This window comes from Balaenoptera acutorostrata, chromosome 15, assembly GCF_949987535.1.
Source record: "Balaenoptera acutorostrata chromosome 15, mBalAcu1.1, whole genome shotgun sequence".
Classification (NCBI taxonomy): domain Eukaryota; kingdom Metazoa; phylum Chordata; class Mammalia; order Artiodactyla; family Balaenopteridae; genus Balaenoptera; species Balaenoptera acutorostrata.
The window spans coordinates 29,084,161-29,109,441 of NC_080078.1; the positions used below are offsets into that span (position 1 = coordinate 29,084,161).

Sequence of the window (25,281 nt, forward strand, 5' to 3'; positions counted from 1 at the left end):
AAGGTGACAAGAGCTTTGAACCTTCCTTCCAGAAGGATGTGAATACACACATCTCCATAAACTGGACAGCAAGTTGATAAGCTCACTCTAAGACTGCAGTTCAGCTCAAGTAGCACAGACTGCATTCTTCCCAGTAGCCGCAAGCTGGACGAGGCTATGGGCTGCCAGGTAGAAAAGAAGGACTCTTTCCTAACAAGCTTCCAGTCTATCAGGCAGGACAACATGTGAGGAGGTCTTCAGCGGAAGGACCCTGGGCAGGTCCCTCAACCATGCTAAGCTTCAGACTCCTCTCCCTTAAAGTAAGCCCCAAAGTACAGAATCACCTAGGGTTACTGGGGTAACTGGAGAAAAGGGGGGTAGAACACTGAGCAGGACGTCCAGCCCATGACGACCAACCACTGTTTGCTAAATAATTATCTTCTTATCCAAGAGCATTCATATTGTTTCCTCTTTTCCTTTTTCTGTTAACAGCATCTAAATGTGTATGTACTCATCAGTGTGTGTATGCATCTGTGTATCAAGTCAACCTCTGAGATCATTTAGAATAAACATCTCAGGAACGATTGGTAAAACCACCAGCAGGGCAGTTTACTCAGAATACCTTCTGTCTCAATCCCTAAAAGCCAAACTAATCCCCTTCCGAAACCCATTAGATCAGCCCAAACCGCACAAGTGCAAACAGCCTTCTTTCTACTGGAAGCCTCTCTCAGAATTTGGTGAGAGTACCACTCTGGGCCGGCCGGCTGACCAGCCAAAAACTTGTTTTGTAACCCACCAGACAACCATCAGTACATCCATCACGATTCCAATCAAGTGACTCTCACTTGCATTGTCTTTCCTGAAAACTGCAGTCACCTCCCTCTGACCCTGAGTACACATGAAACACCTCAAAGTGTGCTTTCACCTTTCAATTTCGCAAATTGCTTACCGATACAGAATCCTTCTAAAGCTTGCCTGATTGATGCTGCTGATGATCATGATTATCCCAGCAGGGCTCCGCTTCCACTGCCAGAATTAACGTGGTCCATTTAAAGCGCAGCTCACCTGCCACTTAACACTTGCAGTGTCCATAATTTAATTGGGGAATATACACTGATCTCTTGTTGCTTTAAACCAGAGGCTGATTCCAAAAGTGGGTGAGGGCTTCTGGTTCCCCCAACTCCTGAAAGCCGTCTGCCGACAAGAACAAGAGCCAAGAAGGGGGCACTGAGGTGAGCTACCTAGGGGTACCTGCTGACAGAGGATGATGAAAGCACGGGGCCTTTGGCAAAGCTTCTAACAGGCCTCAACTTTAATCGATGCCAAGAATTCAAGAATGCATACTTTGGAGGGCAAAATCCCTGGCGCGAATTCTAGTTCAGGCATTGCTTGACCTTCGGCAACATAGTTTGTCCTTCATTTTCCTCATCTGTAAAATGGGGAGAACTACCTGCCTTTGAGGTTTGCTAAGAGAGAAAAAACATGAGACAATAAAGCATGCATATGAAGTGCTTAGTACCAAGGCAGGAAAACGGCATCCCTTTCCCTTTCTTCTGGCAGCTGCACCCCTCTTTCCTAGGGGAACCGTGTTCCATTTGGTTCCCTGTGAAGTTGCTTTTAGCACTACCAAACTCTCCCTCCCACAGGGGTGGGCAGGTAACCCAAGCTAGTCAACCAGCTGGCCACAGTAGGGCGGGTGCCTCAACTTGCCTCACTCAGCATCCCCTCACCCTGGTCCTGTTTGATATTTTGTGTGACTTTTGCATGACCTTTGTGTGATGGATTTTTTTTCTGTATTAATTTTGATTTTTTAAAAATATTGCATGAAAATATTATTTATCTTGATCGCTGAGCTTTTGGTGTTCCCTTAAATTCTGTGGCTGAAGTGAGTACTTCACTGCCTCACCCTGGACCACGGGGCCCTCCCCACAACTTCTGCCTGAACTGCTAGAAGAGAAGCCTTGTCTCCCTCCAGAACTGAAGTCAGCAAACAAAGGCCCGAGGGCCAAATTCAGCATCCCCACCCCTCTTTTTGTAAATAAACTTTTTGTGTTTTTTTAAATTTATTTTTGGCTGTGTTGGGTCTTCGTTGCTGTGCGGATTTTCTCTAGGTGCGGCGAGCGGGGGCTGCTCTTCGTTGCGGTACATGGGCTTCTCATGGCGGTGGCTCCTCTTGTTGTGGAGCACGGGCTCTAGGCACACAGGCTTCAGTTGTGGTGGCACGCAGGCTCAGTAGTTGTGGCTTGCGGGCTCTAGAGCGCAGGCTCAGCAGTTGTGGCGCACGGGCTTAGTTGCTCCGCGGCACGTGGGATCTTCCCAGACCAGGGCTAGAACCCGTGTCCCCTGCATTGCCAGGCAGATTCTTAACCACTGCGCCACCAGGGAAGCCCTGTAAATAAAGTCTTACTGGAACACAGTCACGTCCATTTGTTTACAAGTCATCTGTGGCTGCTTTCCTGCTACAAAGGCAGAGCTGGGACATTGCTACAGAAACTTATGGCCCACAAAGCCTAAAATACTTACTATCTGATCCCTTAAGGAAGTTTGCCAACCGCCGTTCTAGAAGTAGGAGCTATAACTGTCGTGTAAATCTGGCGCTTCCTGAGTCCATTTCCCCTATCAGGTAGAGTAGCCCACCTGGGAAAGATGCCAACCCAGAGAGAAGCGGAACTGGGAGAGACCAAGGGACAGATGTAGGGGATGCTACTCCACTGGATCCAGCTCAACCCCTAGTTTCCTTGGTTACGTCAGTCAGTAAGTGCCCTTTGGCTGTCACTTGCAACCAGAAGAAGCCTAATGCAGGGAGCTAGGGCAGGTTCTTCAACCATCTGACAATCATTTTGGGGGCCGAGAACATGGCAGGCCCTGAGCAATGCCTGCACACATTCAAGGGGCGATGGCATCCCTCAAAAATAAACACACATACAAAAGCACTGCTCAACAATAAACAGAAAACCCAACTACAAGGACCTAGGCTCCTTGTAAACAAAGAAAGGCTTATTTTTCTTAAATACTTAGTCTGGAGGTAGACAGCTGGTTCAAAGGCTCTGTCATGGGCAGAATCTCTACCCTCTACCCTCGCTGTCTCAGAGGACTGTCAACACTCTGGGCCTCACATTCACAATTGGAGCAGAAGAAAGAGGTTAAGATGCAAGTCAGTTCTTGGGAATTCCATGGTTGTCCAGCGGTTAGGACTCCGCGCTTCCACTGCAGGGGGCAGGGGTTCGATCCCTGGTCGGGGAACTAAGATCCCACATGCTGCAGTGCAGCCAAAAATAAATTAATTAATTAAAAAAAAAAAAAAGATAAAGCCAGCTCTATCACTCCCTTTTTTCAGGCAAGGATGAGTTACCCCAGAAAAGCACAAGGGAGTGGAGAACATGTCAAGACTGGCTAAATCACGCATGAGCCATGACCTAGAGAAGGACATCCCACAGCCCCAAGCAAAATCAGGGTTCTGTTAAGCCAAAGAAGAAAAGGGGAAAGGATTCTAGGCAGGAAGCTAACAGAATCAGCCATACATCGTATCAACCATTCCAGGAACAAAAGGCAAAACCAAGTGCTTCCATATTCCAGCCTGAGACCTGGGTGAGCGCAGGTGCCCCCAAATCCCAGTCACACCCCAATCTGCATGAGCCCGACTACAAGACACAAATGCAGGGGCAAAGCAGAGTTTCCAACGAGGGGCTGTGGCTCTGTCACGTGGCCATCACCCAACCAGCCACAAGACACCTCCTGGAACTAGAACACAGGGGCTGTGCTTTAACCATGAAGAACACATAATTAAGACTTGTACGAAGTATGTAAACTTGGGACTTTTTTTTTTTTTTTTGCTTTCTTCAATTGTGGTAAAACATACATAATAAAGTTTACCACTTTAACCATTTTTCAGTGTATAATTCAGTGACATGAAGTACATTCACAAGGTCGTGCAACTATCACCATTATCCATTTCCAGAAATTTTTCATCATCCCAAACAGAAACTTCATAGCCATTAAACACTAATCCCCCCCATTCTCCCGTCCCACACCCCCTGGTAACCTCTATTCCACATACTTTCTGTCTCTACAAATTTGACTATTCTAGATTCTACATATAAGTGGAATCACACAACACGTGACCTTTTGTGACTGGTTAATTTCACTTAGCATGTTTCTAAGGTTCATCCATGTTATAGTAGGCAGCAGTACTTCATTCCTCTTTATGGCTGAATAATATTCCATTATATATAGTATATACCACACTTTGTTATCCATTCATCTGCTGTTAGACATTTGAGATGTTTCTACCTTCTGGCTTTTGTGAATAATGCTGCTATGAATATTTGTGTGCAAGTATCTGAGTCCCTGCTTTCAATTTTTTTAGGTATGCATCTAGGAGTGGAATTGCTGGATCGTTTGGTAATTCTATGTTTAACTTTTTGAAAAACCATCAAATTATTTTCCACAGTAGCTGCATCATTTTACATTGATACTTTTTTTTTTTTAGTAAAGATGGAATTGTCTTTATTTCTCTGCAACTGAAATTAACTCTATTAAATTTCCTTTCAGTTAGTTTTTAAACTCCCTTCACTCAGAAAAAAACTAAAACTTGCCAGTTTAAGGTAACTTAGCCATTTCCAGGTTTTTTTTTACTGTAGTAAAATTCACTTATAAAATTCACCATTTTAAAGTGTACAATTCAGAACTTGATACATTTTTTAAAATATTTATTTATTTAGCTGCATCGGGTCTTAGTTGTGGCACACAGGATCTTCATTGCCGCTTGCAAGATGTTTAGTTGCAGCATGCAGGATCTTTTAGTTGTGGCATGTGGGATGTAGTTCCCCAACTAGGGATCGAACCTGTGCCCCCTGCATTGGGAGCATGGAGTCTTAGCCACTGGACCACCAGGGAAGTCCCGGAACGTGATACATTTTTAAAGAATGAATATAGATTCATTCTGCTGTACACCTGAAACTAAAGCAACATTGTAAATCAACTATACCCCAACAAAAATTTTTTTAAAAAGAATGAATAAATGCACAATGATCTGAGATGCTGGATTGCTTTGGAAGACTTCAGTAGATTTAAACTTAAACATCCCTACTGACTCTACAGAACAAGTGCCAATTATCTCAGTAGAGGTGAAAGGAGATCACAAAAATAAAGCAAGAAAAGGAGGATACATTACCACTTACTGCCCGGACGTGACAGGGCTCCCCACTACCTCTCCACTTCACCTCGTCCCACTCTCCCTGTCACTCACCCTCCAACAGCCTCACTGGTCTCCTGGCCACCCCTCCAACCAGCCAAGCCTGCTCTACCTCAGGGCCCACCCAGCCATGAGAACAGAAACCACGCCAGCTAGGCCACTGAAGGAATTTCAAACAGGACATCTGTTACAGAGCTTTTGGAAGAGCCAGAAAGCCAAACAGGAGATAACGAGGGCACCCAGAGATAACTGACGTCAGAAAGCTAATCCATCCCTAAAGCCAGAGGAACAAAAGGTGTTCCCAGGCGGTGTAACCAGGGTTGCGGGCAACAGCTGGACTGTGGCAGAGGCACCTAGGAGGAAAGTGGGGGGACAAGAGGAAGGCCTGACCGGCAGCCACGGGGGACCTCCAAGGACCATGAAGGAAGCACAGCCACGGCTAGAGATGCCCCCTGAAGCAGGGCTGGGAGGAAGAAATATTCCAGCTCCCTTCTTCCTCTCACCTGTTGACCGTATCACCACCTCCCACTAAAATGATGGGCAAGGGGACCCGGGAAATAGAGTTTGCAGGGCAAGGGCAGGAAGTCAACTTGAGAGCAAACAAGAGACTGACCGCTACACGCTTTTGAACCTGTTGAACCGCCTGGGATTCCTTCCCCCAGTAACAGGATGGCTAATCCCTTCGCTTCCTTAGGTCTCTATTCAAATGTCCCCATGAAGAGGTGTCTCTGACCACTCTACAGAGAAGAGGTAAAGCTCCACCGTGGCAGACTGCTAGCTGCTCATCCAAATCTATCCTCTCTTCCTCCTGAATCCACAGACTGACTACACATCCCAGCCTGCTCTGCAGGGGCCAGGTGACTCTCAGGTGCCACTGCTCCCTGGCACCCTTCACCAGCCCGGTTCACTCATCTCTGTCAGCTGTCCGGCCCCTGTGATCATCTGAAGGCTGAGTTCCCAGCTCTAACACCTCAACAGAGCACACCTGGCCTTCACCCACGTGACACAAGGGGCTATGGTACCTCCCTTATGAACAAGTGGGAACTTTCTCCACCACTGCTAAAACCTGTGCCCTGTTTCCTTTTGGGGGTATACTCCATCCTCTGCGCAAGAGCCATTTTCATGCTGACAGAAGCGAAGCAAAGTACCCATGGAACCAACAGGCTGGATAATAACTCAAAACTGACAACTCCGAGGCCAGGTCTGAGTCTTAATTTACAGGACATCAAGATTAAATACCTGGGACTTTCCTGGTGGCGCAGTGGTTAAGAATCCGCCTGCCAATGCAGGGGACGTGGGTTCAAGCCCTGGTCCGGGAAGATCCCACATGCCGCGGAGCAACTAAGCCCGTGTGCCACAACTACTGAGCCTGCGCTCTAGAGCCTGCGAGCCACAACTACTACTGAAGCCCGTGCACCTAGAGCCTGTGCTCTGCAACAAAGACAAGCCACTGCAATGAGAAACCCTTGCACCGAACAAAGAGTAGCTCCCGCTCGCCACAGCTAGAGAAAGCCCACACACAGCAACAACAACAACAACAAAAAAAACCAACGCAGCCAAAAATAAATTAATTCATTCATTTAAAAAAAAAAAAGATTAAATACCTCTGAAACAGCCAGAGGTCCCCTTTGGCCAAGAGGCATCAGTCTGGCTACAACAAATCCTAATATGCTGGGACAGTTTCATCCCCTTTAATAAATGGCCACTGGCCCAAGCCCTCAGCCACTCCCGCAGTCAAGAACCCTCCCAGGACCCTATGGACATTGCCCAAATCCAGTGACTCACGGGTTAACACCTCGCCCGTGGGGGACAGCGCTCTGGCCCTGGCTCCCTCCCTAAGACCAGCACTTCCCCACCAGCTGCTGAACATTTTTATCGACACCCTGGACGTCTTCTCTGCCCTTTTGGCAGACATCCTCCCAACTCTCTTTCACCAGAACTAGCTGATTTGCAAGTTTGCGAATTCAACAGAGAAACACAAAGAGGGAACTGAAAACATGATAGGGATGGGAGGGTGAGGGAGTGGACTTCCCCTCACGATCAAAAGGATGGGCCTGGGGTTCTCCCGGCACATGCAGCTTCCTCTGCAAACAATTCTCTACAGAAATGAAATTGTTACCCAAGGTGCCCCGGTGAAGCAAAATATAACTTGCAATTTGAGTTAAACGCAATCAACCACTTTCAAAAATCCCCCCTGAGGATCAAGGAAGTAGGTTTCTCTAATATTACAGTTGGGGGTATATTAATACCACCTGCTTTCAACTGTGAGGATGTACAGACGGAAGGGGGTGGGGTCTGGCATCCCAGGAGAATGAGCAGCATGACCTGACATCTGGGTCCTTGAGTCATTATCCTGAACGTAGTTGCAGGCTCCTTGCAATACACTGGAGCTACAAATGTGAGCAAGGACGGAGCCAGTCCCTGACCACCGAGAGAGGGAGACAAGAGAATGGTGGTGCCACCCAGGGGTCTGGTGAGAAGAGGACTCAGGACCGTTGCGGGGTGGGGGTGGGGGGTCATCACCGATTGGAGGGGCACCATCCAGCTGAACTGGTGGGGAGCTCAAAAATGACTTTTAGAGAGAAATCTGAAACTTCAAGAGACAGTAGATCAAAACCAGGATGAGATACCACTTCACACCCATTTGAGTGGCTATTATCAAAAACACAAAAAATAACAAGTGTTGGTGAGGATGTGGAGAAATTGGGAACCCTTGTGCATTGCTGGTGGTAATTTAAAATGGAGCACCCCGGGCTTCCCTGGTGGCGCAGTGGTTGAGAGTCTGCCTGCCAATGCAGGGGACACGAGTTCGAGCCCTGGTCTGGGAAGATCCCACATGCCGCGGAGCAACTAAGCCCGTGCGCCACAATTGCTGAGCCTGCGCGTCTGGAGCCTGTGCCCCGCAACGGGAGGGGCCGCGATAGTGAAAGGCCCGCGCACCGCGATGAAGAGTGGCCCCCGCTTGCCGCAACTAGACAAAGCCCTCGCACGAACCGAAGACCCAACACAGCCAAAAATAAATAAATAAAGTAGCTATAAAACAATCGAATTCATGCTCTGCAATTCAGTTTAGCTAGTCGTTTAAAAAATCCTGTAAATAACAAACATCTTAAAATAAAAACCAAGCATGAGTTTATTCCTCTACCAACTGCCCTTTAAAAAAAAAAAAAAAGAATCCGCCTGTCAATGCGGGGAACACGGGTTCGAGCCCTGGTCCGGGAAGATCCCACATGCCGCGGAGCAACTAAGCCCGTGCGCCACAACTACCGAGCCTGCGCTCTAGAGCCTGCGAGCCACAACTACTGAGCCCATGTGCCTAGAGCCCGTGCTCGGCGACAAGAGAAGCCACCGCAATGAGAAGCCTGAGCACCACAACGAAGAGTAACCCCCACTCACCGCAACTAGAGAAAGCCCATGAGCAGCAACAAAGACCCAACACAGCCAAAAATAAATAAATAAAATAAATAAACTTTAAAAAAATAAAAAATAAAATAAAATGGAGGACCCAGTACAGAAAACAGTATGGTGGCTCTTCAAAAAATTAAACATAGAATTACTGTATGATCCAGCAATTCCACTTCTGAGTATGTAACCAAAAGAATTGAAAGCAGGGACTCGAACAGTTATCTGTACACCCATGTTCGTAGCCACACTTTTCACAATAGCCAATAAGTGGAAGCAACCCAGGTGTCCATCGACAGATGAGTGGATAAACAAAGGTGGTCTATCCATACAATGGAATATTATCCAACCTTAAAAAGGATGCATGAAGCTTGAAGACATTATGCTAAATGAAATAAGCCAAATACAAAAGGACAAATATTGTATGATTCTACTTACATGAAGTACCTAAAATAATCAAATTCATAGAGACATAAAGTAGAGTGGTGGTTGCCAGGGGCTAGTGGGAGGAGAAAATGGAGAGTTATTATTTAATGGGGGCAGGGTTTCTATTTGGGAAGATGAAAAGGTTCTGGAGATGGATGGTGTGATGGTTGTACAATGTGAATGTACTTTTATGCCTTTGAACTGTACACTTAAAAATGGTTAAAATGGTCATTTTTATGTTATGTATACTTTATGACAATTTCTAAAAGAGAGGGAGAAAAAAATTAGAAGTTTGAGCGGTTGCGGGGGAAGGAGGAGGAGGAGGAGGCTGGGAGGAAGCCCGAGGCTGGTCAGGGGACCTGGGTGAAGGGCAGAGCCATTCACTAAGCAAGGAACACAGGAGCAAACATGGGGGTGGGATAGGGATGAGAATTCAGTCGTGCAGACCTTGACAAGCCCGTGGTACATCCAAATAGGGACACTCAAGAGGAAGACCGGGAGTGATCTGCAGGAGGTATAACTAAGAGTAATCGACACACAGATAGCAATTTTCACCAAGGAATTCAGACAGTATGTGTAGAAACAAGAGTCAACAACAGAATCCGAGGATAAATAATATTTAATGTTTGAGAGTGTAGAAGGGATATGCCAGGAAGGATCTGCAAAGAAGTAGAAAGTAAGCCCAGAGGTTGTGGCATTACAGAAGAGAGTGGGAGACAAAGTGTCAAGGTCAGAGGTGCCAAAAGGCTGCTGAACAGATAAGGAAAGTTACAGTTAAATTTTACAAGACAGGCACCTCAATAATAAATGTGCCTCTGGTATGTTCTGAATCATGCCTATCACCTTGTAATAGACTGCCGACACATAACCTGATGATATTTTAGTGATTAACAAGAACATCAAACTTCAAGGTTATGCCATTGAAACGCCACTTCTCTAATCGGAATGTGTCCCCTCAAAATTCAACTCTTGAAATTCTAACCCCCAAAGATGATGGTATTAGTAGATGGGGCCTTTGGGTGGACCCTTAGGTGATGAGGGTGGAGCCCTCATGAATGGGATTAGTGCCCTGATAAAAGAGGTTCCTTCTACCATGTGAAGACACAGCAAGAAGGCACAGGCTATGAACCAGGAAAAGGAAGTACTCTGGAGTGATCCTGGTTTAAGGTACCTCGGGAATCATGAAATATAGTACTATTCACATTGAATGAGGCCCTTCCTTCCAACCAAAAGGTATTTATTGAACATATTTTTACTGAAGAACCCATATACTTCCAGACACTATGCTAGGAGCTAGAAAGTCAGGAGGCCAGATAGTCTCAGTCACAACTCTGCCTAAAAGCAGCCCTAGACACTAAGTAGATGAATGTTTGTGGCTGTGTTCCAATAAAACTTTATTTACAAAACAGGTGGTAGGACATGGTTTGCTGAGCTTTGCTCTGAGTGCTCCTAACTTACTCAATACTTGCTGCTTGGACTTCCCTGGTGGTCCAGTGGGTAAAGCTCCGTGCTTCCAATGCAGGGGGCCCGGGTTTGATCCTTGGTTGGGGAACTAGATCCCTCATGCATGCTGCAACTAAGAGTCTTCATGCCACAACTAAAGATCCCACATGCCACAACTAAGAAGTCTGCATGCCACAACTAAGAGTCCACATGAAGCAACTAAGACCCGGCACAGCCAAAATAAATAAATAAATAAATAATAAAATGCTGCTTAATTTACTCATGAGTTCAAATGGGGGGGGGGGGTCATGATCTTTCAGAGAGCCCTCTTTCTGGAAACAATATGCCATTATAAATAAAAGTAGGAGCTTCAGAATCACAATCATGTAGGCCTGCCTGAGTAGAAATCCCAGCTCTGCCACTTTTTAGCTCTGGAACACTAAGGAAATTATTTCATTTCTTTGAGCCTCATTTTCTTCACCTGTAAAATGGGAACACCGTTATTCACTATGCATAATCATTTTAGCAGTAAAGTGGAACAATGGGCGCAAAGGGTCTAACGAATCCCCTGGGTCACAAGAGCTGCTCAATATGAGTCACTAGCAAACACTAAGAAAGCCAAACCTGTGGTTCATTGAAAAGAGCAGAAAACACCCAAGTGTCATTTCCAAGATGAATGTGCTAATCACATTGTTCCTCCCATTTCTGGAGCATAGGTCTCTTTTTTTCTTTAAGTTGTCTTGCTTTTCTCTATTGTTTAAGTTAGGATGATTTTGGATGCGAGTAAAAAGAAATCCGACTCAAAATGCCTTAAAATATTAGGGAACTAATTATCTCACATAACATTAAGTCCAGAGGTAGGGCAGTTCCAGAGTTGGTTAATTCAGTAGCTCAGTGACATTATCAGGGTCCAAGTACTTTCCATCTTTCTGAGCTGCCATCCTGAATGTACCGGCTTTCATCTTCAGACTTGGTCCCTCCTCATGGTCACAACATCACTGCCACAGCTCCAAACATCACAGTCTCACAAAATAACCCAAGGCCATAAAATGAGCTTTCTTGTGTCTCTGTTTAAACAGCAAGAAGCTTTCTCAGAAGCCCGTCAGCAGACCTTTCCTTTTGGTCAGAATTGCATCACATGTCTATTCCTAAACCAACTACTGGCAGCCTGGAAATTATTATGGCTGGCCTGATCTGATCCAGATTTACTCCTCCTGTGGCTAGCCTCAGACCTGAAGCTCGTGGCCACCCAACATCAGGACAAAACCAGAGTTCTATTAGCAAGAAAGAAGGGACGGAACTGCTGGGTGGGGAATAACCAGTGTCGGCTGTAATGATTCACGCTACCTTGCATAACTGGAATGGAAAGGTTAAACAAACTGCAGGACAGGCTCGGAAAATGCAGGCTCCCATCTCACCACCGGCAAATCAACTGTCTGTGCAGATAAATCCAGTCACTTGTCAAAAGTCAGAGGAAACGGCTCTACTGGACACAGTAGGCTCTCACTTCTGGGGTCTGAATTCTAAAGGAGACACACTAGGTGACCTTATTCTAAACTTCTCTGGGTCCTGCGTAACTCAACTAACTGGACGATCTATTCAAAGGGACTGCAGTTTGGGATGCACACTGTTTCCCATGCCCGCCAAGACGGCATAACTGTTGAGCTGGCAGCATAACTGCTTAGAACGATGTTTACCTTACCAACATTTCATAGGTCAGGGATGTTTGGGTAAAAACCTCCCAAGTCAAAAACAAAAAGAAACCTGAATACTAAGCTAAAATCAAAAACAAACAAAACAAAACCCCCTAATAGACAGCAAACTAGGGAATGGGAGATATATGTGGGCACTGATTAAAATCAGCACAAAACTGAAGGAAAACTGCCTGCAAACTCCCTTTCCCAGGCTACAGTTGATCTCAGGAGGAAAAGCTGGTACCTGATTTGTAGAAAAGTAACAGAAGATGGTCACGCACAGAGGGGGCACATCTGGCCACCGGAAAAGGCACAAGCTGAAAGCATCACTCCAAGGGTCCACTGTCGGCTGTGGAAGATTAGCTTGAACCAGATCAACTCCCCCACGAAAAAAACAGCAACTGAAAAAGCCAGCCTTTTTTTTTTTTTTTTTTTAATGAAAGCAAAACTGAAGGACTAGGAGCTCTGCAAAGGCAAGAAAGACATGAGGAACTCAGATCCCAAAGAGAAGGGACGTCCACAGACATGACTCCTGTCTACAGAGCCTTATTCTGCCCTAAGGCTTTTCCCAACTACAGAGCTTCTCTGATGAGAAGTTAAGTGGAGCTTTCAGAATTCCCACAGGGTCTTTAAAAAAAAAAAAATTAGAGTTCGGGACCTGCAGATGAGGAAGGGCACTGGAAAACACCTCAGGGATTCAGCTGTGTACTGGACTGAATAGTGCCCCCCAAAATTCGTGTCCACCTGGAACCCCAGAATGGGACTTTATTTGGGGAAAGCCTCTTTGCAGGTGTAATTTGTTGAGATGAGGTCATACTGGACCTAATCTAACACGACTGGTGTCCTTCTAAGGAGAGGAGGGGACACAGAGAGACATGGACACAGAGGAAAGAAGGCCATGTGAAGACAGCGGCCAAGACTGGAGTGATAAAGCTACAAGCCAAGGAATGGCAGGGACTGCTGACAAGCACCAGAAGCTAGGAACACACCCTCCCCTCAGAGCCTTCCAGAAGGAACCAACCCTGCCGACACCTAGATTTTGGACTCCTGGCCTCCAGACTGTGAAAAAGTAAATTTCTCTCTGTTGTTTTAAGCCACCTGGTGTGTGCAAATTTGCTATGGCAACTCCAGGAAACTGATATAAGCTGGAAACCCCGAAGAACTACATCCTAGAAATACATCAGGCATCACAAATGCTAAAGGCCAGGTGTGAACTGGCTTGATCCCTTGACTGGATTAAACTGATCTCCCTCTACCCTAACTGTCTGAGAAGCAACAGTAAATCCTCTCTGAAAAAAGATACAATCATTCCAAACTTCAAATTATCTCTACGATTCTTCATACACAACATCTGGCATTCAGTCGAAAATACCAGATACATGCGAAGACAAGAATGTCTTCATTCTTGTCTTCAAAATCAAGACAAAAACAAAAAATAAGGGACTTTTGGCTACAGCCCAGTGAGAAGGTTAACAAATCCTCTCCCCCAAAAGCAACTATAAAACTGAACAAAATTGACAAAAACAACGGTTTTAGCACTCTAGAAACTGGCTTCAAAGGCTTACAACTTGAGAGGTGTTTACCCTTGAAAACTGCTGAATTTCCAATTAGAACAGTGGGAACAATAACAACAGTACAACAATAAATGGCAACCGACATTCTATCTCAAGTGTCAGGGGCGATAGGGAGGGGTGGAGACTGTGGTGACCTGGAGTACTTTTGCCCCATCTACAAAGGGCAGGGGTGCTGGGCTCCAAACAAAGTCAACAGTAAATGTAGGCCCAGAGTCACAGATCCTCAAGTTTAAGAAAATCTAGAAATCTATATTTCAACATAAAATCTCATAATTTTTAAATGTTGGCAACTTTAAAAAAAAGTTTTTTTAATACGTTGTGCAAGGGCACCAGTTTCCAAACTCAGTCCTACATGCACCCTAACTGCAGACAACCAAATGCAGTCATGCCCCTGGCAGACTCTCAGTATTATCTACTGTATTGTGATTTTCAACAGTGTCATTTTATTCAGTCATTACTCTGAAGTTCAGCTTTTCTCTCTTCATCTAGAAACAGAGCTAATGCAACAGCCTTGTGGATTAATTCACCGTTACTCATTCTCTCCTGTCACTTTCAGTTCAGTTCACTGAGTTAGAGTGGTCTACAGAGGAGCAATTATGGGCACCAGGCCTGCTGCCAGAGGAGGTGGGGAGCGGGGAAGGGCCAGGAACTTCTTGACATCAGTCTGACCTGGGTAGGAATCCTCAGCTCTGCCATTTACCAGCCATGGGAACTTGGGCCTCGTATTAACTTACTTGAGCCTCAGTGTCATCATCTGAAAAGTAAAGACACCATCACCTACGCTGGAATGTTACTGGCATGTTATCATCACGCACCAGCTCGGGCAGCCCAGAACCAAGGCCTCAAGCCCCCACCACAACCCTGCGAGGCAGGTCCCGTTATCACCCTTAGTTTACACACGAGGAAACAGAAGCTCAGAGAGGAGGTGTCCCAGAGAGCTCATGTGTGACAAGTCGCTGAGCGGGGATTTCAACCCTGCCGTCCGATCGCTAAGCTACATAGAGGGCCCAGCCCAGCAGCCAGCAGAGACAAGGGAGCAGAGCAACGCTCATCCCCGTCGGATCCTTCTCTTCAGACTTCCATTTTATTCATTCTGCCTGGCAAGGTCATCCCAATGGCTTTAAGAACAACCGTAAGAAGTCATTGATCTGATCTTTTCCAACTCTGCGCAGCTGAAGAAACACCTGCCCCCTCTCTCGTGAGGTTTTTAATCAAACATTCAATGGCAGGAAAGAGGTTTTAACCAGCCAAGGACCATCCTACACCCGTGAATGGTTAATTAACGCTGCCAACAATGATGACACAAGCCCTTGGCAACTACTCCAGGGCTAAGGTAGTTCGGCCTTTGCTTTGCTTCTAATTGGCCAGGAGGCAGCCCAGCACACCCTCCTGGGCAAAAACAAAGCCAGAGACTGCTCCTCAGCCTCTTCAGGATGCAAGTGTAGAAATCATGCTAAGATGCAGGGAAACAGCAAGAAGGCGAAGGCTGGCGATGTCTTGCAAACGTGCAGGCGCTTCTGTGGTTATCAGGGCCAAGTAACAAAAAGATAAGAATTCTAGTCTGGACGGGAATAGGTAGAGCCATTCTTCATGGTTAAAAGATCAGAGCCGCAAGAGGGGGTGAGGTGGAGAAAGAGATTAAAAGTTTAAAGGGTGTTTGGAAGAAGAGGGTAACTGGTTAAACATTTATTGGGGGGGGGGGGTGTCTATGAACTGAAGCAGGTGCTTCACATGAGAGTCTCACTGAAGCCTCCTGACAATCCCCCAGGGAGACGAGATGCTCTGCCTTTACAGGTGCAAGCAATGAAGGCACAGAGGGGCATTTTCCCAGGGTCATGCCAGACTTACCCTCAGAGTCTGACTCCAAAGCCAGGGTTGCCTCTGCCATGCCCAGGAGCTGCCCAGAGCCTGGTGGTCTATTCCACACCAGTTCCTCTGAGGTAGCTGCCCCACAGACAGGTAAGAAGGAAATGAGAAGAAACACAAGGGCCCAGCAAGCCAAGGAGGACTCTCGGAAAAGCCATGTCCTCAAACAGCCATCAACCAGCCCTACGCCATCCCCACACAGAAGCTCAGGGAAGCATCCTGTACATAAAATGCCACCGAGACGACTGAGGCTGACATCCGAGGTGGCCAAGGAGCTGGCTGTGGTTTCTACGAGGACTGAGGCCCTTGACACCGGCTCTTCTCTGAACTGGCCCCCTATGTCCCTGACTTTTAAGGAAGGGACCCGGGAACACAGAAGAAAAATCAACGGTGACAGGAATCCCTCTTGCAGCCATCCCCTGACCCCAACAGGACCCACATTCATTTCTGAAAATGAGCAACCGGTGGGATGAACAGGGATGAAAGATCTGCTGAAGGGGTGAGAGAAAAGGGAAAGGAGACGCGCCAACATGAGAGGGAAAGGCAAAGGGTTCACCTCAGTGGGCAGAGAATTTCCACAAACACCGCTACCAAACACGGTGAGCACTGATGTTTTGCTGTGAAAGGAGGTGAACTAGCAAAAGGTGACACATTTTACTCAGCAGTGACACTGATATCACAGTAACAAGAAGGACTTGGGAATTCAGGGCGGCAGCCACAAGCAGGGTCTGAAAGAACCTGCTCTTTTAAATGTGCGCGTGGGGTGGAACACACAGGATGTTGTTTATATGACATGATACACTTCAAAGTTCAGATCCAAAGCAAACCGCTTCGAACAAATCACATCTGTACCATGGAGAAGAGAGATGAAGGTCCCCACCACTCATAGGGCTATTGTGTGAACTGAGCGAGTTAATTTGTATAAAAGACTAACAAAGTGCCAGGCTTGCACTAAGTACCCATGAGCGTTGAACTATTATTATTAGCATTATCCCTGTCATTCAGAGACACAGGAGCACAGGACAAGGGAAGTGCTGTGACAATTTTAAAATGGATGGCAGCAGAACTATAAGCTCAGAGACCTGCCTGTTTTCTGCTGCTGTTATTGAAGACAGATTTAATTATGAAACGCCATGCTATCCTTGTGCATAAAGTTAGAACAGATTATTAGTTTCACAGCAATTGCCACACCATGTTGGTGAAATAAGCACCTTAGCTGCAGGTCCCCCGAGCCCCTCGGAGACCACAACACGTGGCTCTGAGAATTCTGCACAAAGGCTGACTTCATTTAAATTAAGATACTAGACAACACCCTAACTGACTGCAAGTAAGACATCCTTACCACGGATTTCCGCACCACAACGTGCCACTGGCCCCCACTAGTCCCGCACGATGACTGCCTTGCCCGCTATTAAAAAATAAACACAAATTAAAAGAGCAAGAGAAAGGAACATCCTCCGGGATGCATCAGGCCGAGCAGTACCTGTTTCGGTTTTGCTGGCGAAGCCTGCTGCCTGTTTGATCGCGGCTGCTGTTAGCGCTAATCCTCGACTCCTCTTCAAGCCATGCTGCAGGACGGCCTCAAACTGGGCACACAGACAGGTTACCCTGCGAGAGAACCAGTGATTCATCAATCCACCCTGTGAAGGCAGAGAAACAACCAGGGCGGCCCTGGCATCTCCAGGGAGCTTGTGAGGGTACACACTAGACACCTGGATTTACAGACAGGTGACTGACATGTAACTGACTCCACACCAATCTCCATTTATGTTCATTTCACATAACTTAGGGAAGCCCCACACAGTCTAGCCAAGTTCTTCAGACTGGTGAAAGCACAGTAACAATTCACAAGAAACAAGGGGATATGGAACTGGTGCCAGCCAGCAGGGGAGAAAAAAATAAAAATAAAAGCCAATTTAAAAACAAATCAGTTCCGTGTGGGGAGGGGTTGGGTGTTAATTGTATCCAATTCACAAGTTTCAACTCTAATTCATATCATGTCCTTTATGAAACAAGATTATCTTTTAAGAGATTGAATTCACCAGCCTGCCAAATTGGAAACACTGTAATTTCATGGCCTGTTACATACCCTAAAAAATAATATGAATTCTGATTCTTGTCCTTTGTTTTGTTGTAAGAGATTACATTGTGAAGTCAGATCCAGAGTTGATGGAATTGTCAATTAAGTTACAATTACTGTGCATTTAACTGAATTGATTTATCAGTAACCAAAGAAATGGGAGATTCAGGAACATGTTCACAGAGAGATGAGGTCACAGCAACTACACTCAATTCTTAACAATCCTCACAGGGTTCCTGGGCCCCCAGCCCAATCGGGTCTGTGCACTTCAGAGACCCTTGCAATCACTCATGCAGCAAATGTTAAGAAATCCTGTACTTCTCCTACGTGCCAGGCACTGTTCTAGGCTCTGAGGATATGATGGTGGGAGTGAGACAGAAAAGGTCTCTGCCTCACCACGTCTCCATGTTCTAGCAGGGGAAGATACAAAAACAAATAAGCTAACCAGACCATATCAGTTGATGAGACCTTTGAAGAAAATAAAACAGGATGAGGTGGTAGGTGGAGCCAGGGCAAGAACAGGCTTAGATTCTGTGGCCCGAATGGAGGTAACCTTAGAGTTATGACCTGGATATGACAAGAGGCAGCAGGCTGGGCAGACAGACCCAGTGCAAAGACCCTGAGGCCACCACCATCTGGCTCATCCTTGCATAACTGCAGGCATTTCCTGCTCCACCCACCCCCACACCTCTAGTTATAATACTGCAAGAGTCTATCACTCTGTGGGTGGTAAAACGTCTTCACATCCATGATTTCACTAGCTCCTCCCATCAACATTATGATATGGTTGAGGCAGGTATAATTATCTCCATTTTACACATCAAGAAACTGAGGCTTAGAGACATTTAAGAGACAGTACCTAGTAAGTACATAATTAGTAGCAACATGGGTACTCCAGCCCTACCCTACCCACCCCCATGCTGATCCAAGGTAGTTTCCACTACACCCCATGCCACCAAGACAAACATGCTTTATTCTAAGACAAAAGTCAACTCCCTCCCATATGCCACCTTTACTCAAGTCTTCTGTCTACACCAGAAAACGCTAACCCAGCATCAGCAAATACACAGCACACGAATATTTATCCTCTAGTCTGTGCCCGTGACAGACATCACTAATCCATCCCAGAATTCTAGGCTACTACTGCCAATGATCCAAGTTAGCCCTCCAGGAGTTTGGAGGAGAATGGATACATGTATATGTATGGCTGAGTCACTTTGCTGTGCACCTGAAACTATCACAACATTGTTAATCAGCTATACCCCAATATAAAATAAAAACTTTTTAAAAAAAAGTTAGTCCTCCACAGGAAGGAGCCCCACCTGGCATCCCAAACTGAACTTGTCCTCAACTACACTATTTGGTTTCCAACTCCTACCCTGTCCTCCTGGCTCCCCTGCACCTAGCTCACTCAGTGCCTGGAACACAGCGTGTGCTCCGTAAATGCTTTTTCAGTGGATAGGTAAAAGGGTGATTAACCTTGAACCCTGGGTCCCAGAATACTCCCCCACATTGAAACAACCCTTTTTGCTGTGGCAGATGTCACTCTTAAATATTAGATGTGCATATGTTAGTCTCTCTGCATATCCACACAGGCACACATCTGAGGGCTCCCTGAAAGCTGGGACACCCGCCAAAACTATCTAAATCCCACAGGAACCAAAAGCAAGGCATAGCAAAACGGAGCCTGACCAGGGCCCTGTTTCAGGGTGGGGTGGGGAGGAAGGCAAAAACCTTGGTCTGTGTTTAGAGTTCTCCATAATAAACCACATCTTTAAACGAATCATCTGCAAAAACAATGATTAACTCAACAATCCCCGTCGGTTTGTTTGGCTCCAATGCACAAGTCAGTAACTGCCCCACCAACTCTATAACATCTGGCCCCTAAGGGGAATGGAATGCAGGCGAAGAGCACAAACCCAGTCCCCAAGGTTTGCTTACATCAGCAGCATTACCTTCCAGATGCACATAGGTCACAATCAACCCAACACAGCAGAAAACCCAGGTGGGCATTAGTCCTATAATTAGTTCATTATGATGCCTGCCTTGCTGAAGGCCATTCTACTTAACACCCTCTCCATGTCCCCTTTTCACCTCCCCATTTGACCTGAGCTTATATTTACAGGTCATTCAAGACTTAGCTCAAGGGTCCCTTCCTCCAGGAAGCCTTCCTGAGTGCTTCCTCATGCTGAGCTTCCTTCTGCTGCAGCACTTGGTCAATCTCTGTTAACAATCTGCTTTCCACAGCTGTCTCCTCTTGCTAACTTGAGTTTCCAGAGAGCAAGGATCACGCCTCATTCATCTTAGTGGTGACAGCACCTAGCACAATGCCTGCCATCTGTGGTATATGTGACCAATATGGTCCCTCCCCTCGAAGAACTCAGAACATGGACTTGATGTATACTTAGGTGAGAGATGCATCTCAGGAGATCTTGTATAATTTGGAATCCAAATCCAGGTCAGTTAAGACTAGGGAACCAAGGGATTTCCCTGGTGGTCCAGTGGGTAGGATTCTGTGCTCCCAATGCAGGGGGCCCAGGTTCAATCCCTGGTCAGGGAACTAGATCCCACATGCATGCCACAACTAGGAGTCCACATGCTGCAACTAAGAAGTCCACATGCCGCAACTAAAAGACCCTGCATGCCGCAACTAAGACCTGGTGCTGCCAAAATTAATTAATAATAATAAATAAAATTTAAAAAAATAGACTAGGGAACCAAGGAGAACACACTGGTCCAACTACATGAATCTAAGCCCTTCAGCTTGTGGTGGGCACGCTATGGGCACTGATTTATAATCATGTCACCTGAAGATTTTCCATTTCTTCTCACCTTGACTCAGGCATATGATACTTTCTGCAAAAATGAAAGGGGCACCTGCTTTCACGGAGCTCATTATTTTCTCAGCTCAGTCTCTCCTGTTTCCCAGAATGCTCTCTGCTGAGTGCTCTCTGACACGCGGCAGGGGAGGGCAGGCGGTGGGAGGATTGGCTGCCTCCACGGCATTTTCTCACATCTAACTTCTACTGTAAGTTAATGAATTGGCCATGTTCTTAATTAAGCAGGGCACGTAACAGTGAATGTTTTAATTTTTTTAAAAAGCACCAGCCAAGAAAATCACTTCAAGTTTTTATGCATATAGCTGTTTACCAGATGAATGGATAAATAAAATGTGGTATATCAATACAATGGACTACTATTCAGCAATAAAAAGGAATAAAGTACTGACACATGCTGCAACAAGGATGAGCCTTGAAAATATCATGCTAAGGGAAAGAAGTCACACCCAAAAGCCATACGTTGTATGAGTCCATGAAATGTCAAGAAAAGGTAAATACATAGAAACTACAAGTAGATTAGTGTCGCCTAAGGCTGAAATCAGGAATTAACTGTAAACTGGCACAAGGGAACTCTTTGGGGCAATGAAAATGTTCTGAACCTGAATTGTGGTGATGGTTACATAACTCTATAAACTTACTTTAAAAAAAAAATCACTGCATTGTACACGTACAAGGAGTAGATTTTTATGGTAAGTAAATTAGACTTCAGTTAAGCTGTTTTTAAAAAACTGCCCTCAAGGTGCCCAGTAAAAGCTTGATGAAGGAGTGGAAAATGAAATAACCTCCTCCTGCTGACTTTAAGTCTCTCACCACCCGCCGGCACAGCTGGATATTGCACGAGCTTAACTGGTTTGCTGCTAAAATTCTGCAAGCACTGGTTTTCCTGAGCTGTGTCCTAAATTTCAAGACCGCTTAACCTGCCACATTAATCTATAATAAGAATCCTAAGAATCCTGTACTTTTTATGGCAAATGTTAGACATTTATGGCAAATATTAGACAGAAAGGATCAGCAATGAAAGCTGCATTTTAAGAACTGCATCAAATTAACCTCCTGACAGCATAACTTCAAATTGATCCTTTCACTACGTTACAGCTTTACTAGAACCTTTTGGTGAAAAGTACAATCATGAAAATGGATTGGATCATCCTCGTGTGGAAAGCTCCAATGTCACTGAGAACGGAGTCGACTGTACCCATAAAAATGGGCCATTAACAGCATTAGCCATACCTCAGATTTAAGACAGTACAATCATCAACTAAGACGGTACAATCATCAACTACAGCAAGGCCATCACATGACAGCCATTTGAAATGGGCCATGCCCTACATTTATGTGTTATAAATTTCAGAAAGGTTCACATCCTTTAACCGCTGAATTCTACTGGCAGAAATCAATCCTCGGTTGTAATCTACAAGTCAGATAAAGATTTAAGAATGAAAATATTCAAAACATTATTTACAACTGTGGAAAGTTAAAAATACATAAAGATTTGACACTTGGGGAATTGGTTAAATGATAACACAACACAAAATCGAATGCCATTTAGCCCTTATTTACCAAGAGCTTATAATGATAAGCTAACAGGTTTATAACATAAAATGAAAAATAAGCAGGGTACAAAACTGTATATTAAGTATGTTTTCAACTATGCTAAAAAAACATTCACAAAAAAATCTGAAGGGGATTTTGTGAAAAATTAAGAGTGACTTGGTAAAATAATTACTGTTGATGACTTTCTTGCCTCTATGCTTTTCTGACTTAGCTTTTTTTCTAAAACAAGCATTTAAAAAGTATTCATGTCTCAAGAACCAGAAATATTGCTACCTTGAGCTAAAAAAAATGAAAAAATATGGCATCAAAGTTATGGTGAGAAAAAAATCAAGCAACTATTAAAATGCTTACTGGAAACTTGAAATAGCATTTTTTTTTAAAGCTTGGATTATAATGTTAAGTGAAAAAAAAGCAGATCTACAAAAAGATATAAAAAGGTTTCTAACCCGCAAATTTAAAATATTGCAATAAAAGAAACTGTAACATTAAAAGCTGATTTTTTTTTAAGTCAACAAAATGGTGGAGGCGAACTACATTCACAACAGTAACAACAGTAAAATAAATCATATTTTTAATAAGAAAGATACATGTCCTATATGAAGAAAAACACAATATTCTTAAAAGGTGTAAAGCTCAAAATAAACAGAAATATTGTTTTCCTAAATGGGAAGATTTATTAAAATAAAAATCTTAATTCTTCCCAAATTAATGTATATATTTAATACAATTCCAATACTAATCACAGGAAGGACTCAGCCTAGTGTGGTTTTGGGTACAGAGATAAACAAATTGATGAAGCAGTATAGAGAATCCCCCTCCAAAAGTCCAAATGAATATGGAAATATTTTATATATAATAATGGTAGCACTTCAACTCAGATGGGCAAGAATGGGCTATTTAACCAGTGGCACTGACCCAAGTGGTTATAGGGCTGAAAGAAAATAAAAATAAACTTCTGTCTCAAACCATCACAGAGCTAAATTCCAGATGGGTTAAGATCAAAAAAATATATAAATGTAGAAAAAATGATAGAGAAAAATACAGAAGAACCTCAGGACAGTATACTCTCAAAGCAAAACTTTAAAGGTTCATAGAATTAACCACATAAAATGTTTAAATTTCAACACAGCAAAAGATATAAATATGGTAAAACAATAAAAGATACACTGGAGAAAATATTTACAGCACACAACTGAAAAAAAAATTAAGGGCCATAGTAAACGAAGAGCTTCCACAAATGGACAAAAAAAAAGACATGCAACTCAAAAAATTAAAAGACTATTAAAGAAGGTGAACCAACAAACCATGAAGGGAGGAAATACAGTTGGCCAATAAACATAGGAAAAGATATTCAGTCTCACTAGTGACCAGGAAAGTGTTGCAAATACTAAGATATCAACTTAGGACTATCAATTTCAAACCAGTCACAGATCTAGCAAGAGTACATGTAAATGGGTACTGCTGATTGGAATATAAATGTGAATTCCTACATCCTTCTGCAGAGAGACCAAGCAGTACAATTTGTTTAAATGCCTGTACCCTTTGACCCAGCAATCCTACTTCTAGGAATTTATCCTATAAAAATAAAAGCACTACTAATTAGAAAATGAGCAAAAACCATGAACAGATATTTCACCAAAGAAGATACACATGTATAAGAACAGGAAAATACGTTCAACATCATTAGCCATTGGGGAAATGCACATTAACACTACAGTGAGATATGTTTACACACCTATAGGGATGGCCAAAATAGAAAATCATGAGAGTACTAAATGCTGACAAGAATGCAGAGAAACTGGATCACTCACACGTTGCTGGTGGGAATGTAAATGGTACAGCCAGTCTGGAAAACAGTTGGCAGTTTCTTATAAAACTAAATATGCAAATATCATACAACCCAGCAATTGTACTCTTGAGTACTTATCTCAGAGAAATGAAAACTTATGTTCACACAAATAACCTGTACATAAATGTTTATAGCAGCATTATTTCCAGTAGCCAAAAACTGAAAACAATACAGATGTCCTTCAATGAATAAACAGACTGTGGTACATCCAGACCACGGAATACTACTCAGCAATAAAAAGAAACACGCTACGGATACATGCAACAATCTGGATGACTCTCAAGGAAATTACCCTGAGTGAAAAAAAAAAAAGCCAATCCCAAAAATTACACACTGTATGATTCCATTTACATAACATTCTTGGAATGATGAAATTATAGAAATGGAGAACAGATTGGTAGTTGCCAGGAGTTAGGGATGGGGAGGGAGGAGACAGGAGGGAGGTGGGCATGGTTATAAAAAAGCAACAGGAGGAACCCTGTGGTGATGAAACCATTCTGTATCTTGACTGTGGTGGGGGACACATGAACCTAGAGAGTGATAAAACTGCACAGAACTAAATACACACACACACACAAATAAGTATAAGTAAAACTAGTGAAATTTGAAATGCCAGCCTAGAATTTTACAAGATGTGACCACTGGGGAAAACTGGGTAAAGGGTAAATGGGATCTTTCTGTATTATTCACATACATACAACTGCATGTGAATCTATAATTATCTCAAAATTAAAAGTTGAAATAGGGCTCCCCTGGTGGCACAGTGTTTAAGAATCCACCTGCTAATGCAGGGGACATGGGTTTGAGCCCTGGGCCGGGAAGATCCCACATGCTGCAGAGCAACTAAGCCCGTGTGCCACAACTACTGAGCCCGCGCTCTACAGCCAGCGAGTCACAACTACTGAGCCCACGTGTTACAACTACTGAAGCCTGTGCGCCTAGAGCCCATGCTCCACAGCAAGAGAAGCCACCGCAATGAGAAGCCCACGCACTGCAACAAAGACCCAACGCAGCCATAAATAAATAAATAAAATAAATTTATTTTTTTTTAAGTTGAAATAAACAATTAAATATAAAAGCATTAGTAGGCAAAGACATACATATACACAAATATTTTTATTGCGGCATTGTTATAATAGTAAAAGCAGAAACAAAACTAGACACAACCTGAACATCCATTAACAGGAAAACAGTAAATAAGTTACAGCACCTCCACACTACAAAATATTATTTAGAAATTTTAAAAGAATGAGATGCCAGACCTAAACAACCTAGAAGCACCTTTTTTCCCCACATTTTAAGGTCTCAGAAATCCAAGCGTGCCTCATAATTGATGAAATTATCCAATTAAAACTGGCACTGGTTTTTCTTTCTTAATTA

General features: G+C 44.2%; 1 protein-coding gene across 10 annotated transcripts in view; it reads right to left on the minus strand.

The window, feature by feature from the left end:
- The window catches only part of SNX29 (sorting nexin 29), a 559,610-nt gene that overhangs the window by 498,676 nt on the left and 35,653 nt on the right, over positions 1-25,281 (minus strand). For 8 of the 10 annotated variants that reach the window (XR_003623948.2, XR_003623947.2, XR_009005356.1 and 5 more), the window contains one exon: positions 17,062-17,186. The exons of 1 other annotated variant lie outside the window; for it this stretch is intronic. Coding sequence is in view for 4 of the 9 variants with exons in the window: in XM_057528881.1 (XP_057384864.1) it covers positions 17,062-17,186 (125 nt within the window). In the remaining 5 variants the exon portion in view is untranslated. Of the gene's footprint in view, positions 1-16,920; positions 16,987-17,061; positions 17,187-25,281 lie in introns of those variants that run through there. One more of the 10 variants, XM_057528885.1, reaches the window with a different exon arrangement.